This window comes from Ambystoma mexicanum, chromosome 6q (assembly GCF_040938575.1).
Source record: "Ambystoma mexicanum isolate Mex_15411 chromosome 6q, UKY_AmexF1_1, whole genome shotgun sequence".
NCBI lineage: Eukaryota > Metazoa > Chordata > Amphibia > Caudata > Ambystomatidae > Ambystoma > Ambystoma mexicanum.
The window spans coordinates 574,413,124-574,429,668 of NC_090937.1; the positions used below are offsets into that span (position 1 = coordinate 574,413,124).

The 16,545-nt window shown below is 46.5% G+C and overlaps 1 protein-coding gene across 3 annotated transcripts in view; it reads left to right on the forward strand.

The window, feature by feature from the left end:
- Nucleotides 1–16,545, forward strand: part of SCLT1 (sodium channel and clathrin linker 1) — a 1,687,870-nt gene that overhangs the window by 1,654,211 nt on the left and 17,114 nt on the right. For all 3 annotated transcript variants that reach the window (XM_069631056.1, XM_069631057.1, XM_069631058.1), the window contains exon 21: nucleotides 4,129–4,224. In XM_069631056.1, coding sequence (XP_069487157.1) covers nucleotides 4,129–4,224 — 96 coding nt within the window. The remainder of the gene's footprint in view (nucleotides 1–4,128; nucleotides 4,225–16,545) is intronic.

A 16,545-nucleotide genomic window follows, 5' to 3' on the forward strand; every position in this document is an offset into this window, starting at 1 on the left:
TGTGTTACCCAGCACCCTCAGTGCAGTAACACAGGGGTGTCATAGTGACCCCCAAACATAGACTCCATACCCTGGGACTGACTACTGTCTCCCAGGGCATGTAAAGTCACCATTGGCTGTACTAGTCCTAAATTATGAACAGAACCAGTACAAACCATCATATTGTGGAAGTACTGGAAGGGGTTAATATAATTGCCCCTGGGTCTGTCTTCAAGGGGGCAATGTCCAGTTCCCCCTTGCTGAGTTTCTGGCTGGTGGCAGTGGTTACCACGCGAAATATTCCACAGGAATATTCTCTATGGGATTTTCCCATTGATTTTAAACGCACCACTTTTTGGTGCAATGTTAAAGATACCGCCAGTTTATTTATTTAATATTAATTCCCCGGTTGGGTCTTTTTGCCAGAACTCGGTTCCAAAATGGCATTTGTGTCCGTCTCTGTAACTCTGACCAAGGTCGAGCCCTTTGTTCCACTATTTTGGCAGGCTTCTCCACAGAAGCCCTCTAAATGGTGCCACTCTGTCTGGGTTTCACAGGAGGGGTGGAGGGGGGAATAGGCACCCTGGACTGCATTGCCTCGGCAACCCAAGTCACACTCTACTCTGATTGGCCCAGTGGTGAGCCGCCCGGCTCACCACTTTACATGTGTGATTGACAGCTAGGCTGATGAATGGGGGTTTTTCTGCATAAAAGCAGGGCATTTGGGACTGGAACTTCAGAAGTCGCCACAGGACCTAAGAATCCGACGAGGAAGAAGCTGAGCCACCTGCAACCCGACGACACCATGGGTGAAGCCCTGCTGCAACGAACTCCCCACTTTTCCGACGATAGGGAAGATCTTCTGCTGGAGAGTCTTCTCCCCTTTGAGCTGGTGGGACCAACCAGTTCGCCTTCTTTCGCTCCCAGAAGCGTTACTTGGTCGAATCGCCCGTGCCAAGCACCCCGGCGGCCGGATAGCCAAGCTCACCATTTTTGACCGCGAATAAAAGGACCGCCCCTTTTAAATCGGGAACTCCGCGGCTGGTTTCATCCCTGGGCCGTGCAACGACTCCAGACCTCCTCCACAACAAGATCCTCTCTTCCTCTGGCTGGAACAACGAACTGCAACCACTGCCAGGAACAACTGCCCTCGCTGGAGCTTCCTTCCCATTTAAGGTACTGTGTCCTGCCTGGCCTCCCTTTCTACAGAGTGCTCAAGGTGTCCCCTAAATTCTTGACTTCTATACTGGGTTGGCCCTAGACCTGCTAAACTTTGTTTCTTGAACTATTCCAACTCCATTTTGACACTCTGCAAAGACTTTTAGTGCACTTTAAACCGTGTGATCCTGGGCGCATTTTCGCTTGCTCCACTTAAAGTGGGCCTGGCCTATGAACTTTGGCTCTACAGTATAACCTACCTTTCTTCCCTTTTGCTCTGCCTCTTAAAAATTGTTGGGAACTGTTTTATTTTATGCTCTGCCTTTTCTCTCCCTTTCTAACCTAAACTATTGGAGTGCCATCTAGGTTAAGCGCTCACTTCTGTTTTAACAAATAGTGTGCTTTAACCCTGACTTGTCTGATAGTTATTAAGGGAGGTGTGTATACTTTACCTGATTGTGTTTTAACTTGCTTTTACTGATGAGTGCTGGTATATTACTTCAAGTGTGGTTTTAAATAAATAACTATATACTTTTTATACAAAGCTCTGGTCAGTGTTTGTTTGCTCTACTATGTTTTGGCCCTATTGTGTGTACTCTACATACTGCCCTACTCTTCTTGAGAGAAGTCTGACTGCTCAGCCACAGCTACCAGGTAAATCTGGGTGGTACAGACTGCTGCCATTTGGGTTTACTGCTGCTCCTGCAGTCTTAATCTTTTTGCAGTGTTCCCCAAGGGAACTGCACAGGATTCTGCCTAACAAAGGCGATGAACAAAGAGACCAAACCTGGTTTGGCGCGCAGAGTAAACCACGAGAAAGTCATTTACAAAAAGAAATGGCGAATAAACACAGGTGGAACCGTAATAAAATATATATGATCAAGCGGGTTTATGTTTGAGGCTAATATGACAGCCTAAAACAATACCATGGTTATTTAAGATAACCGTGGTATAAAAAATAGGGTAGATACCACTGCCACCAGCCAAGTCTTGATGTAAAGGGAGCTAAACAATGCTCCAAGAGACACAGACAAAAAGGGATAAGATTTAACCCTTCCCAATACTCCATGTAAGATGGGGTGTACTGGGTCTGTGGTAAAAGTGACTAAATAAAGTTAATGGCAACTTTATCTTTTCTGGGGGACAGTAGTCAGCCCCAGAAAATGGAGTCGGTGGGAAGTCTAAAAGACAACCCTGTGTCACTGTACTGAAGGTGCTGTGTAACACACATGGAAGAATATGGTGCCATGAAGTAGGTGAGGCTCCAGTACCCAAGATCACACAAAAAGTAGAAATACACACAGCAAAACACATGTAAGAGTGGGAAAAAAGGCTCACGCTCTTACCAGGTGAAAAAATAAATCCTAGAATTCCAGTAAAGCTGCCGAGGGACTCAGCAGGTAAGGGAAATTAACCATTTATGAGAAGTCTCCCTAACCTTAGATGCAACCTTTTTATCGCTTTAAATATTGTGGGGGAGGGGTCAGGTACGAAAACACAGCACACAGACCCCACTAATTTGCATACACCACCACGCTCCGCCAGGATGACGTCAAGCACCATCCTATTTTGAAGGGCCACCAGCCTGATAGCCTTTTGCTCTAATGTCATATTATACGTTATGTCTATTGTCTTATTGATTGTCTTCTCCAGGACTCTGGCCAATCTCCTAATGTTGTACGAGTTGATTGCCTGTCCCCAGAAGGGTATGAAAGATTTTGCTACATCACCAAAAATTTCCCAGGTTGTATTACCATCTGTCTGCCGCCTGGGGCGTGGTTTGGAAATTTCGGAAGTTGTTGCAAGATATACTCCTGGCAAGAGTATCCCCAAGTAGCAGGTACCTCCCCAATCCCTGGGTATGCCTCATCCCCGCATACAAAATAAACGGGACCCCCTATGTATAATGGTCTGTCTTCATGTTCTAGGTCAGCAGTGTTTGTGCACCTATCAAATGTACCCATTTGGCGAGTGCCCTTTTTTTCGCATACAAAACGGGACAGAGTGTGGGCTATGGTTGATTGTGTAGGAAGGTGGTATGGCATCCTTATTGCCCACAGGAGCATCTTGAAAGTGATCATAGATTGATAGGGTCTGGAAAGCTTGTCAACAGGTCTGAAAGATGCAATGTTTGGTTTGCTTCTGTTTGAGAATATGGAACAACCCAATGGCGTTAACACAAGTCTTTCGAAATATTGATGTTAGTACCATCGAAGTTTCCTGTAGCACTATCATTCCATTTTCTCACGTGTGTTAAACACAATATTTGTATAGGTCGAAGATGCCCACGGACAGAGAACACCTCAGTTCAATCTGTAGCCTAATCCAGTTTATTCATTCATAATATTAAAATTCATCAGGTTTAAAAATGTTATCTTCACTTCCAGTGTACTTCACAGAGGATGCAGGAATGGTTTTGCCACCTCCTTTATCTTTCAGAAAAGCATGGTGCTGATGATAAATCTGAGTTCCAAAGCATGCATTGTGGCTATTGTTGACTTGACCTTCACTATAAGAATTACTCGACAAGTGAAAATGACATTTTTGAGCGTGTAGAATTTTAATATTATGATTAAATAAATGGAATTAAACTACAAATTGAATTGAGGTGTGCTCAGTCTGTGGGCATATTTACCCAAGCTATACAAATATCGAATGTGGGTAAAAAAACTATTTTGTGATCAAGTTAGTACTGCAATGTACAATCATTAGCCTTGATGTGAAAATACAATGAAAAGGTTTTAAACAGAAAACAATCACACCCTAAGAAGTGAGCGTATCCATTTGAAAAGAGTTACTTATGTATGAAATGTATTAGATGCCTGGGCATGCATGAGTTTGTTTTTCTCCAGCTAAAACCACATTTAATATTTTGTGCAGTATAATGTCACAGTGTATGTACTTAAGGTTTTTCCATCATCTAGCACATTCTTCTTTCTTCTTAATAGTTTATTATGAATGCCTTAAATAATAAGCATTTTATTTTGACAGTATGAAAAGTTAATGTCAGAATATCAAGAGAAGACAAATAGGCTTCAAAGCCGATTAATCCAGGCAGAACAGAGGTCTGCAACAGCATCTCAACAGGTAAATTACTAGTATTTTTTTTATTTTATTATTTATTTACTTGATTCAATCAAATTAATGATTTTTACAAGGAAGAAAAGTCATAAAATAATGCGATCATAAGAGTCAGGGATCAGGTTCCAGTCCGGAGCTGAATTTGTTTACAGGTTGGTGGGAGTCCCAAGGATCTGTTTCAGGGTCTGAGCTGTGGCGATGGTCCAAGCAGTCCTTTCGCCACTGATTAGTCTACCCCGCCACAGCTCTTCCTCTTGGGTGTAGGATGCTGACAGATGTGGCAGCAGATACTTTACACTGATTGACTGGGTTCCCGGGCAGTTCAGGAGCAGATGCCGAATTGTTTCAATCTCCTCCTCGTTGTTGCAGAAGCGACATTTGTTGGAGCTGGATTGGCCTCTTGCAGCCAGGATCTTGTGGGTTTCCAGGAGGTTTAGACGAGCCCTCAAGAAGAGATTTCTTACTGCTTTGCTAGGGAATTTTGCCAAGTAGTTCGGAATGGAGTTCAATTTGCTCGGCTGTAGGGGAAGATGACTGGTTGATTTGAACTCGGCTGCACGGTCCAGAGTCTTTATCCAGTCGATTTCCTCAATTTTCTTTTTTATTTTCGTAAGGTTTGGTATTAGGTCCTCTTCCGATACCGAAATTTCGTTCAGCTTTGTCTTGCAGGCTTGTTTCCCAGCTTTTCAGCATTGTGTATCGCGAGCCTTGTGTTTTTTCCCTGATTATGTCTAGAATAGTTGGACAGTTAGGCAGCAGGGTTTTGCTGTAGAGCATCATGCTGTTGATTTCGATGATCGCTGCCAGCAAGAGGAGACCAAGTTCTCTTCTGATCAAAAACATGAATGTACATTTAGGGAGGCCCAGAACAGAGCGCTAGAAATAACCTTCTAACCGGATCCAAAGCTTAGCCAGTGTTTGTGGCAGAGCCTCTGCAGCGTATGCCAGAGAGGGCACCACCTTTGCTCGATAGAATCTTATCGTTGGAACCAGGGAGAAACAGCCATATTTGTTGTCTAACGCACGAGCTTGGGCAGATAATTTTCTTACCTTTACCAAGAGGGATTCTTGTAGTGCTGCGTTTGTTTTGGAGCAGTCAAGTGTCACTCCAAGGTATTTAAAATGTTGCACCTTTTTGAGGGCTACTCCTTCGAGAAACCAGCTCAGTCGTTCCTTGCTTTTTTAAACATTTTTCCAGGACTAAGATCTTTGGTTTTTTTTGCCAAGTTGTCGAGTTGGCGTTGAAGACCGATTGGAGTAAGATGCATCAGAATCATATCGTCCGCATACAACAGGCGTGTTGTTTTCTTAGAGCCCATTGTGGGTGGAAAAGATTGAATGGTGGATTCTGAGACCTTGAAATCGCCCATGTACGCTATGAAAAGGGCCGGGGTTAATGGGCAGCCCTGCCTAACTCCTCTTTCTGCTGGAATTTCCTCAGATAGCAGACTAACTTGGTTTAGTCTGACACTCAGCCTGGTGTTCTTGTGGAGGCTGCGGATAGGATGTAGAATATCGCGTGGACAATTCCACTCTCGAAGTTTCCTCCTTAAGGTCTCTCTATTGACCTGGTCAAAAGCTTGAGCCAGGTCAATGAAGGCCACGAAGACTCGGGGCGCCCCGTCGATGATTTTACTTTTCAGCGCACTCATTAACATGATGTTTGCAGTGGTCCCAATATTTTTAGCGAATCCAGTTTGGAAAGGATCCGCGCACTCAGCGTTTTTGGCCCATCACTGGAACTGTTTTAAGAGGAGGGCACCGAAAACCTTGCCGATTACGTCGAGGAGTGGAAGGGGCCGTAGTTGCAAGGCTCCTCTTTACTGCCCTTCTTGAATACTGGCACCCCGATGGAGGAGGTCCAGGAAGATGGAATTGACTTTGTGTCCTTACAGCGCTTAAAGATCGCACTGATCAGCTTCGACCATTCCTCTGGGTGTTTTTTGAGGTCCATGTTTGTGATGCCATCTGGGCCGGGAGCTCTAGAGGATTTGAGACTGCGTATGACCTCTATTATGTCCTCTTTATTGCTCAAGTAGATCCATGATTCCGTTTCGATGTTTTCCTCAGTGACAGGCGGTGCTGAGGGAGGTTTGAAGAGTTGTTTGAAAAAGTTCATCCAGGTCTCCTCGCCAATGTTGTTAAATGGAGGTTCCTCCTCTGGTGCGACAGCAGATCTCAGTAACGTCCAGAATTCACGGGGGTTGTGGCCGCACACATGCTTTGACATTAGTTCCGCGTCCTGCTGGTAAAGTGTTAAACGGTGATGCTTGGCCCAAGACTTATAGGCAGTTAATGCTTTGCGGAGCAGATCGAGGTTAGCTTGTGAGGGCTGTGTGCGGGCTAGCCGCTTCAGTTTCCTTAAATCTCGGCGTTTACCCACAAGAATCTTGCAGTATGTGTGGTTACAGGGTCTGGGCGTGGGTCTGATCTTGTTAACCGACGATGTAAATGGGACCAAGAGAGGCCGATAGTCAGGTGCTCCAAGGGCGTCCTTTGCTGGCTGTGATTCAGATTCCTTTAGATATTGTGATGTTATGGTCACCAGGGATCTGGCAGAAAGTTTCAGGAGGTTTCTTTGTTGATTGCACTCGACTTGGTTTAACATGAAGAGTTTTTCGGCCATGCGTGATTTCCACTTGAAGGCCAGTAGGTTATGATCGCTAGCATTTGAGGTGATTACTTCAAAAGAAGCAGCTTGTGTGGCTAGAGGGCTGCTCACAAAGATATGGTCAATATCTGTGAAAGAGCTTCCTCTCGACCAAGAGGGAGCTCAATTTGTCCTCGGGAAGAGGCTGCCTGCGTTAAGAAGAGCTCTTGATGACATTAGAGCGTTCCACTTGTTGCCTCTGGCTTCTCTGTGTGGTACAGCCGTTTGTTGGGGGCCTGTATCGTCGAGTGGGCGGCATGTGGCGTTTAAATCGTTGCATATTATCACATTGGCCGCTGGATACTCCACAAGGGTTGGGTCGATGGCTTGTTCAACCATCGGGAGGAACGTTTTATCATCCATAGTCAGAGGATTCCAGTAAGCATTCATGACGATCACCAATGATGTCAGAGGCCTCGTGGTTGGGCCTGTTGGTTGATCCCATCGGAGTAATGTAACGAGGAGGTACATAGAAGTCACCAGCGTTTCCTGAAGTTGCAGCCCGCTGCCTGAGCGAATCACAGTTAGGAGCCCTGAGAATGGGCGTCGCAGGGCCGCTTTTTTGCAGGGCGACGGCTATGACGTATCCATCCATTGTTGGTTTCTCCGTCATCCAGGATTCCTGGATACCGAGAATGTTGAAGAATCCTAAGTTTAGGTCACCCTCTTTAGTCAGATGGAGAAAGCCCCTTGTATTCCAGGACCCCAGTAACAGTTCCTCTTTCACCATGGTCGGTCTAAGTGTTGGAGAATGTAGAGGGAGCCTGGCACATTGCTATTGCTTCCTGTTGGTTATTAAGGCCTTTGGAATCCAGGACCAGAGTTGCGCAAGAGGAGCCTACTTTGTTTTTGATTGGGACAAGGTTTCATCAAGATTTGGAACTTGTGAGATTGTTTGCTGGATAGTGTCGAGGGGACCCTTCGAAAAGCGACCTATTCCCAGTGGATCTTTGTAGTTGGCTTTGCCTACGGGATTGCCCTGCACCTCTGCGTGGTTTGGTTGAATAGGACACGGACTGTGGCATTTCTGGGTCTCAAATCGCCAGAAGAGTTGACGCTTGTTTCTTTCAATTGGTTATCTTTTTATGAGTGTTCCTTGGACGTCCATGAAGAGGACTTTGAGGAAGCGAGCTCGTAGTGGACCAGACTTTTGGTGTTTGAAGGCCTGGCAGATTCAATGCGCTTTCTTTTAGGCAGAGATAGACCCTTATCTGCAAATTCGAAGAGGTAAAATTCCAGTTTAAAAAGGTTTCCAGCGGCGTCCGAGATCATATTTTTTACCAAAGTGGAAGAAACATAGAGGTAGGCAATCGCTTGTTTGCCTTCATGGATCGGTTCAATCAATGCAATGTCATTGGTCCTCAAGCGCCTCAGAGACGGGATGCATTTGAATAGATTGAGCACAAAGCCACGATTGAGAATGATGTATTTCTTATTGTCGAGAAGTTGTTCTAACTTGAATGAGCGGTCCATCTTTGCTCGTAGGGGCGATTTCCAGTTTCTTGACTTTGAATTACGTCTTGGTCGGCGCAGGGTTGCTTTTTCTGAGTGGTAGTCTTCAGGGTCGTCAGGATCCTTCTTCGATTTATAGTACGAGCGATCTCTGGTGGCTTGTACCCAACTGATATTGCTGGGTTTTGGTGCGGGAGATGGGGAGCGCGTTTTCGCTTCCTCACGTCTGTTGCATATCGCAGCTGGTCGCAAGTTCCCTGCTCTATTTGTTTGAATAGCGCAGCATGTTTGTTTGTACGAGGAACTCCTCATTTCCGCTGGGCCCCAGGTGGGTTTGGCAATGAGTTTCTTGCAGCGATTTTCGAGAGTCTGGAATTGTAGTTCATTAGCTTTGGTAACTCTTGGTGAAGAATTGTCTTCTTTCACTTTTGAGACTGAGTAGACACTTAGATTCATTAACTCTGCGTCAATGTCGGACTCTGCCGGCCTGTTTAAAGATGAGAGACAAGGAGTAGTTGCTTCTCCTGTGGGCTTATGGTTAGTTGACCGGTCTCTTATTGCACTGGGTTTAGCACTCGGAGTTGTGCCTGCGTGCACTTGATTCGGGAGCCAGATAGAAGTTCCCCCCTCGTTGTTTAAAGAAGCCACTACGTGAGGCGGTTGCTGCGTGCGTATTGGCAGGTTTTTTGCTTTCAGCCCAACAAGGATAGGAAAATCTTTGTTTGAAGAGGCTTTTGCTGGCAAGTGGATTTTGGTTAGGTCATCCAGGTAGGGCTGAATCAAGATCACCTCGTTGTTAATAGAGCCATTGGAGCACTGGCCCAAGGGCTTACTCTTGTTGTTTATAGTTGTATTGCTATTGTAGTTGGTGCCTTCTGTAGTGGAAAAGCCTCCCGTTTACTACTCATCCATGACAGAGGTGTCTGGGAGCTGATTTCAGCAGTTGTTGTTAAGCTTACTGGCAGAGAGGGTAAAACAACCACTGGTGCTGAGTAGGAAGGGTCTTTTGCTGAGTCACTTGGGCCCCACGGCCCCTTATCTTCTCAGTTCTTTAGTGCATTAATATACCCTTCAAGAAAAATCAGTCGGCTGTTCATCATGGCTGAGATTGATGTGTGATCTTTTAGAGTGTCATTAATGGACTTGTACAATTTACAAAATGGGGCAAGAGTGATCGTGACTGCTGACATGATCGACATCAGGCCGGGCTTCTTCCCTGGAGAGTCTTTGGGAGTGTTTGCCGGTAGTTCACTTAGTCGTCGATTTCTAGAGGGACTATGCTGAGTGCGCCAGCCTCTGGGTTGACCCAGGACAAAAATGGGTCTTGAGCCCACTATAGGCTCTAACTGTGTAGGAAAGTTTACGCCAAACGGCGGGGATGAGCTTGAAGCAAAAGCGGTCACCAGTGCACTTCAGCCTGGTTTAAGGTTGAACAGATGGGTTTTGACTGATTTTTTTTAATTCTGTAAGAGAACCGGCAGCGCTCAATGCAACGGGGAGGCCATTCCATTCATTCAGTGCCTGTACATCAAAACTGATGCCACCAAATTTGTGCACATTAAACCATGGTTGCACCATTTTGAACATATGTTTGGACTGCAGGTTTTGCCTTGGCTGGCTCACTGTCAAACGGTCTGTGTGTTATTAAGGAGCTGTAGAGGTTCAGCATTTGTATGATAGTGTCAGGAGCTTGTGTGTGATCCTGTGCTTGACCGGGAGACAGTGCAGTTCCTTTCTGGTGGTCGTGATATGGGCTCGTCTTGGGAGACCGTGAATCGCGCGGACAGCGCCATTTTGGGTGATTTGGAGGTATTGAATGTTGGCTTGCGATGTGCCAACTAACAGACTATAAGAATAATCTAGCATGGTGTTAACTAAAGCAGTGGCCAGAAGAGGTCTGCTACTGGTAGAAATGTAGAGCCTTATGTGGTTTAGGAGCTTAATAACACAGCCACAGGTGGATCGAGTGTGAGTGACCTGGGGTCTCATGGATAGTTCTGCGTCTAAATACACACCCAGTGTCTTTACACCTTTAGCTACCGTCATTCTACTACCAGCGATGATGAAGCTTTCGTAGGCAGGATTCAGTTTCTTTAGTCGAGGTACTGTGGCCACAACAAGGAGCTCAGTTTTATCCGTATTGAGTCAGGGTCCTGTGTATAATCACCTGACAACTGGAGGACAACCTGGGTGTCGTCGGCGTAGTTGGTGTATTGCACACCCAGGTTGTCCAAGAGACTGAGCAGAGGCCTTATATAGATGTTAAACAAGGTAGGGGCGATACAGGATCCCTGTGGGACTTCACAGGCCATGATAGTTGGTGTGGATGTGGCACCTTCTGTTGCCACTCTGGCAGTACGGGGTCCCAAGAAGGAGGTGGTTCAGTGCAGCCGCTCGATGGAGCAACATGCCAGTTCCTTTTAATCTGTCCACCAAAAGCGTGTGGTCGACCAGATCGAAGGTCGCTGAGAGATCGAATAGCATCAGCATGGCTGGGTGACCTCTGTCCAATATACTTGTCAGGTTGGACTTTTGAGCCAGCATAGCGGTTTTGGTTCCATGTCGAGCTCTGAAGCCCAATTGGTGGGATCCCCAGATGTCGTTCTCAATGAATTCCTGGAGTTGTAAAAATGCCACTCTGCCCATGATTTTAAGCAAAGATTGCACATTTGTTATGGGCTGAATGTTTTTTGCCAAAGCTGGGTCGAGGTTACTCTTTTTCAGGAGCGGCGTGATCCAGGTCTCCTTCAATTATTGTGGAACATGGCCTTCCCTGAATGAGAGATTAAGTAGTCTGGTAATTCATGGGACCAGAACATCCAGGGATCCTTTAAGGATGTTGGCAGGACAGATTGCCATACAAGACGTAGGATTCAGGTTTGAGATTATCTTGTGTATTTCAGGATCTGTACGCTGCTTAAATTCAAATTTAGGAATCTTGTTATTAGAGGGACTGTGTGGGTTGGGGGGCGTGTGTAAAACTTCCCCAGGGCCTATAAGTCTCGATTGTTGGTCATGAATGCTTTGTTGGCACCCTCTGATTTTGCTGAAAACTCATGTGTTTCCTGGCAGCATGCTGAGTTTCTAATGTAGTTTTGATTGACTGTGGACTTTCCCTCAAATTCCTTAAGAATTTTAAAGAGTTTGCTAGGACCAGATCTAGCGTTGGAGATTGTTGCGTTAGATTTGGCTTCAATAATGGCAGACTTGAACTTTTTCACTGACTCTTTGTAAAGACTAGAGTTTTAGGACAGGTTTGTTTTCCCCATTATCTTTCCAGGGATCTTTTCATAAATCTTAATTGGATGATGTTAACATTATACCATGAATTCTTGATGTTTTCATTCTTTATCCTCTTGACTCTTTCTGGAGCAAGGTTCTCTATAGAGGAAATAATAACAGCAGTCATGTGACTAACCAGATCAGTGGAGTCATTAGAGGAGTGTAGTGGGAGTAACTGGGCAGACAGTATCAGAGTAGTGACGTTCTTAAAGTTGCTACTTGTTTTGTAGTTTCTGGGCTGTTTATCCAGTCTCACTGGTGGTGCTGATGGATGCACTAAGGTGTTCACCATAAAGTCATCGGACCGAGGGCAGGGTAGTGCCACAACACCTATAATATGCAGAAGATGCATCAGGACCCAGTCTAGCATGTGTCCTCCGCTTCTCTGGCCTAGATGTGGAACTCTGAAGATCTGACAGTCTAGTGGAAGGGCTAGAGTGGCGACTGTAGGCGTCATCTTGCTGAGCCAAGTGTCGGTTACGGCGAAAATGTCTGGTGTTGTAGTCATCAAGTGATCTTCTATTTTGAATGGATTGTGTCCTCCCACGTATTCCTCATCTTGTAATAAATCGTTCTCTCCAGCTTCGCTGCTTTGGAAAAAAAAATTCTCGGCAGAGGGCGCTGTGCTCGAGGTTGTGGCGTCGATTGTCCCTCGACGTACTCTGTCGACGTCACCGATGGTATAAGTAGCCCGAGCCGCGCCCGTTGCTTCAGTTCCGTTTTTCCGATCGCTTCGCTATCGAGAACGGCGCGCTTCTATTTTCTGTGAAGAAAATGTCATCATCTTCGACACCCAGAACTGGGTTTAAAAAGTGTGCAGATTGTGGGTCTAAGATGTCGATTACCGATCCCCACCGGATTTGTCTCAGGTGTCTCGGTTCCAGTCACCGAACCGACGACTGCGGCTCCTGCCAATCGATGACCGAAAAAGCTCTTTGTGAGAGGAGAGGTAAACTGTCGGTGGGGAGGGAGGCCTCAAAAAAGGTTTTGTCAAAAAAACATAAGAAAGCGACTGATTCTAAGGGATCGGATCGCCATAGGCACTCAAAGAGATCTCGATCTAGAAGTAGATCGAGACATTCTTCGTCGTCATCGAAAAAAATGAAGAGGAGACATAGATCTCCCTCATCATCTTCTTCTTCAGAGTCGACCGAAGAAATTCGTTGTCCGACTAAATCGGATTCTCCCAGTAAGTGGGAAGAATTCTGCAAAAAGATGATGGAGGTTTTCGAGAATGCGGCCTCGACCCCCTCGAAAGAACCTCGAAAAAGCCATACCCCTAAGGTCGCTCCATTGAACGACAAAGGGAAGTCCAAGGCTACTATGGCTAAGACCAGTAGCGTCGAGGAATACAAAAAACCTCGAGTCGACGTAAAACCGTCGAAGAAACTTCGAGAGTCGAGCACCTCTCCAGTGCCTGCCAAGAAACACAAATCGTCGAAGACTTCGACAACTTCGTCGACGCCCTCGACGTCGATAATTTCGACACCAAAGCCAAATGCGTCATCGACGCCATTATCGAAGTCATCTTCGAAAACTTCGAAGACACCCTCAAACTTCGAGGGATTTGCCATTTCCTTCGAAGCAGATGGAAGAGGAAGAAAGGAGATTCACTCCTTTGCCCTGATCAGACTTTTTCAAATCTATGTCTGCAATCTATGAAGAGTCTGCTTCAGAAGAAGACGACGAAGTTACTCCTTTGGGAGTTACTTATGGTACAAGATAAGTTCCTGAAGAACTTATTGACCAGGAATCTAGGATGAGAGACCTGAGTGATACTCTACATTCTGCCAGTGGAGTTGACACATCCCCAGAATTAGAGTTCGCCAAACCTGATCCTGCAGAACATGCAGATGCTGGGTACAGGGGTCTTATGACCAGGGTAGTTGAATACATGGGTTGGGGTAATACTTCACCCATTTTTGAACAAGATGGCATGACGGATATTATCGTCAAGGGACCTCAGAAGGATCCTGTTCTCCCTTTTCACAGGGCCCTTCAAAGGACTGTGGAGAAAAACTGGGAGAAACCAGAAACCATTGCTGCTGCAGACAGCACTTTTCCAAGAAAATATAGACCAGCTGGATCGGATCCTGAATATTTGAATAAACATCCGACTCCAGAGAGTTTAGTCATTCAAGCAGCATCCACTTCTAAACAAACTGCTTATCCAACTATCCCTCCAGATAGAGAGGATAAAAAGATTGACGCCTGGGCACGTAAAGTTTTCACGACAGGCAGTATGGCACTTAAGTTGGCAAATGTCACCTGTACCCTAGCCAGGTTTACCCATACCCTGTGGGACTGTATTTCGGCGGCAGCTGACCATATTCCGGAAGGGGTGGAAAGGGAAGGCTTCCTGAATATAGTCAAAGACTGGAAGGAAGCAATGGGGGAATGCCTCCAGTCTGGACTGGATACTGCTGATAGTATCAGCAGATCCGTGGCTGTAAGCATTGTGCTATGCAGATTTGCGTGGTTGAGGAAGTCTGGATTTGCATCGGACGTGCAAGCTAGACTCCTCAACATGCCCTTTGATGGCTCGAGGCTCTTTGGCAGAAAGGCTGATGAAAGCCTTGAAAAACTTCAGACCTCGAAAGCGGCAGCTAAATCACTTAGCGCCTCTTTGCGCCAGCCTCTAAAACCCTATTCCGGTTCATCTTCCTGGAAGGGTCGTTCTTTTCGATACTACTCCTCTTTTGGTAGAGGAAGAGGACAGGCCTCTCAAAGGGGCAAAAGGAACTTCCTTCGTGGAACACGGGGAAGAGGTGCAAAATCAGCCTCAGGAGCGGCATCTGTACCCTTAGCCACTCCTGCAGCCGCCTCCTAATCCCTCTGAGACCTTGTTACACAAAACACCAGTGGGAGGCAGGATCTCTCAACATCTGAAGGAATGGCGGGGCATTACCTCAGATGCTTGGGCACTGGAAACAGTAGCCCAAGGTTACTGTCTCCCCTTTCTAAAAAGGCCTCGGAATCATCCACCGGGAGCCAACTCCGTCAAAATTCCAGATCCGCTCCTGTTGCAGGAAATTTTAACCCTGCTAGAGAAAGGTGCCATAGAACTGGTACCTGTAGCGGAGAGGAACAGGGGTTGGTACTCCCCATATTTTCTCATCCCAAAAAAGGACACAGGACTGAGACCCATCTTGGACTTGAGAAACTTGAACAAGTTCCTCGGGAAGGACAAGTTCAAGATTGTGACTCTTTCTCAGATCCTTCAGGCTCTCCAACTCCAAGATTGGTTGGTATCATTGGACCTTCAGGATGCTTACTTTCATGTGCCAATCCATCCAAAGCACAGAAAGTACCTGAGGTTCGCGATTGGCAATTCTCATTATCAGTTTCGAGTTCTGCCATTCGGGTTGACCTCCGCCCTGAGGGTTTTCACCAAACTGTTGGCGGTTGTGGCAGCAAGTCTCTGGAAAGGAGGTATTCACATATATCCCTACCTGGACGACTGGTTGATCAGAGCAAGTTCTCCAGAACAAGCTCAGGAACATCTTTCGATCACCTGCCACTTCCTCCACAAACTGGGCTTCTCCCTCAATTTCAAGAAGTCCCACATGATACCAGCCCAGAAACTCCAGTTTATCGGAGCAGTCTTGGACACTTCATCGGGAAAAGCCTTGCCTCCTGAAGTGAGAGCTCTCCACATCCAGCAGATGGTAACAAAATTCCAGAATGCCCAACGTCTACCGGCCTTCGATTTTCTCAGGTTGCTCGGCCTCATGGAATCCTGCATTTTTCTAGTACCAGAGGCCAGGTTGAGAATGAGATCCCTTCAATGGGCACTCAGAACTCAGTGGTCCCAGTTCTCAGGGAATATGTCAGATCTTCTGCAAGTCCCGAGCGCAGTTGCTCAGGATCTTCTATGGTGGGCTTGCAACGACAACGTTCTCAAGGGAGGGTCTTTTTGGCAACCATGGCCGGAGATAACGGTAGTGACGGACGCCTCACTCACGGGGTGGGGAGCACACACCAACGATCTGACAATCAGCGTTCGTTGTTCTCCATCGGAGTCCAAACTACACATCAATCTATTAGAGCTGAGGGCAATCAGACTAGCTCTGAAGGCCTTTCTGCCCTCTGTATAGGGAAAGAATGTTCTGATAATGACGGACAACACAGTGGCCATGTACTATCCCAACAAGAGAGGAGGTGTAGGGTCACTGCCACTGTGCAGAGAGGTAATGCAGCTCTGGTTCTGGGCAATACGAGAAGGAATCTCTCTGTCAGCAATTCACCTAGCCGGAGAGAAGAACACAGCGGCAGACGCTCTGAGCAGGCAGAGCACGGTCTCTCACGAGTGGGAGCTGGCTCAGGAAGTCCTTCTGGAGATCTTTGCCCTTTGGGGAACCCCTCAAGTGGATCTGTTCGCCACCGCGATCAATCGGAAGTGCGATCAGTACTGCTCAAGGGAATTTCCTCAAAGAGGAGCTCTGGGAGACGCATTCGTAGTGGAGTGGAAGTTTCCACTGCTGTACGCGTTTCCCCCATTGCCCGTGATTCCTCAAGTAATCAAGAGGTTGAGAAAGTTCAGGAAAACCATGATCCTAATTGCCCCAGATTGGGCCAGGAGGACGTGGTACCCGGACCTTCTAGACATGTCCATCTGCCCTCCAATACGTCTTCCGCAAAGAGAGGATCTTCTCTCGCAAGAGGAAGGACGGGTTCTCCATCCAGAGGTCAAGACACTCAACCTTCACGCATGGTTTCTGAGAGGTTGAGATACAAGGATTGGGATCTTCCGGATGACGTAATGGAAATCTTGCTTTCAGCCAGAAGACCAGCAACAAAGTCTTTGTACCGATGTCACTGGAATAGGTTTAGTAACTGGTGCAAAGACAAGGATGTGGACCCTTTTCAGTGTGGCACCCCAATGGTGCTTTCTTTTCTGCTACATCTAGCTAATCTGGGGCTCCAGATAGGAACAATAAAAG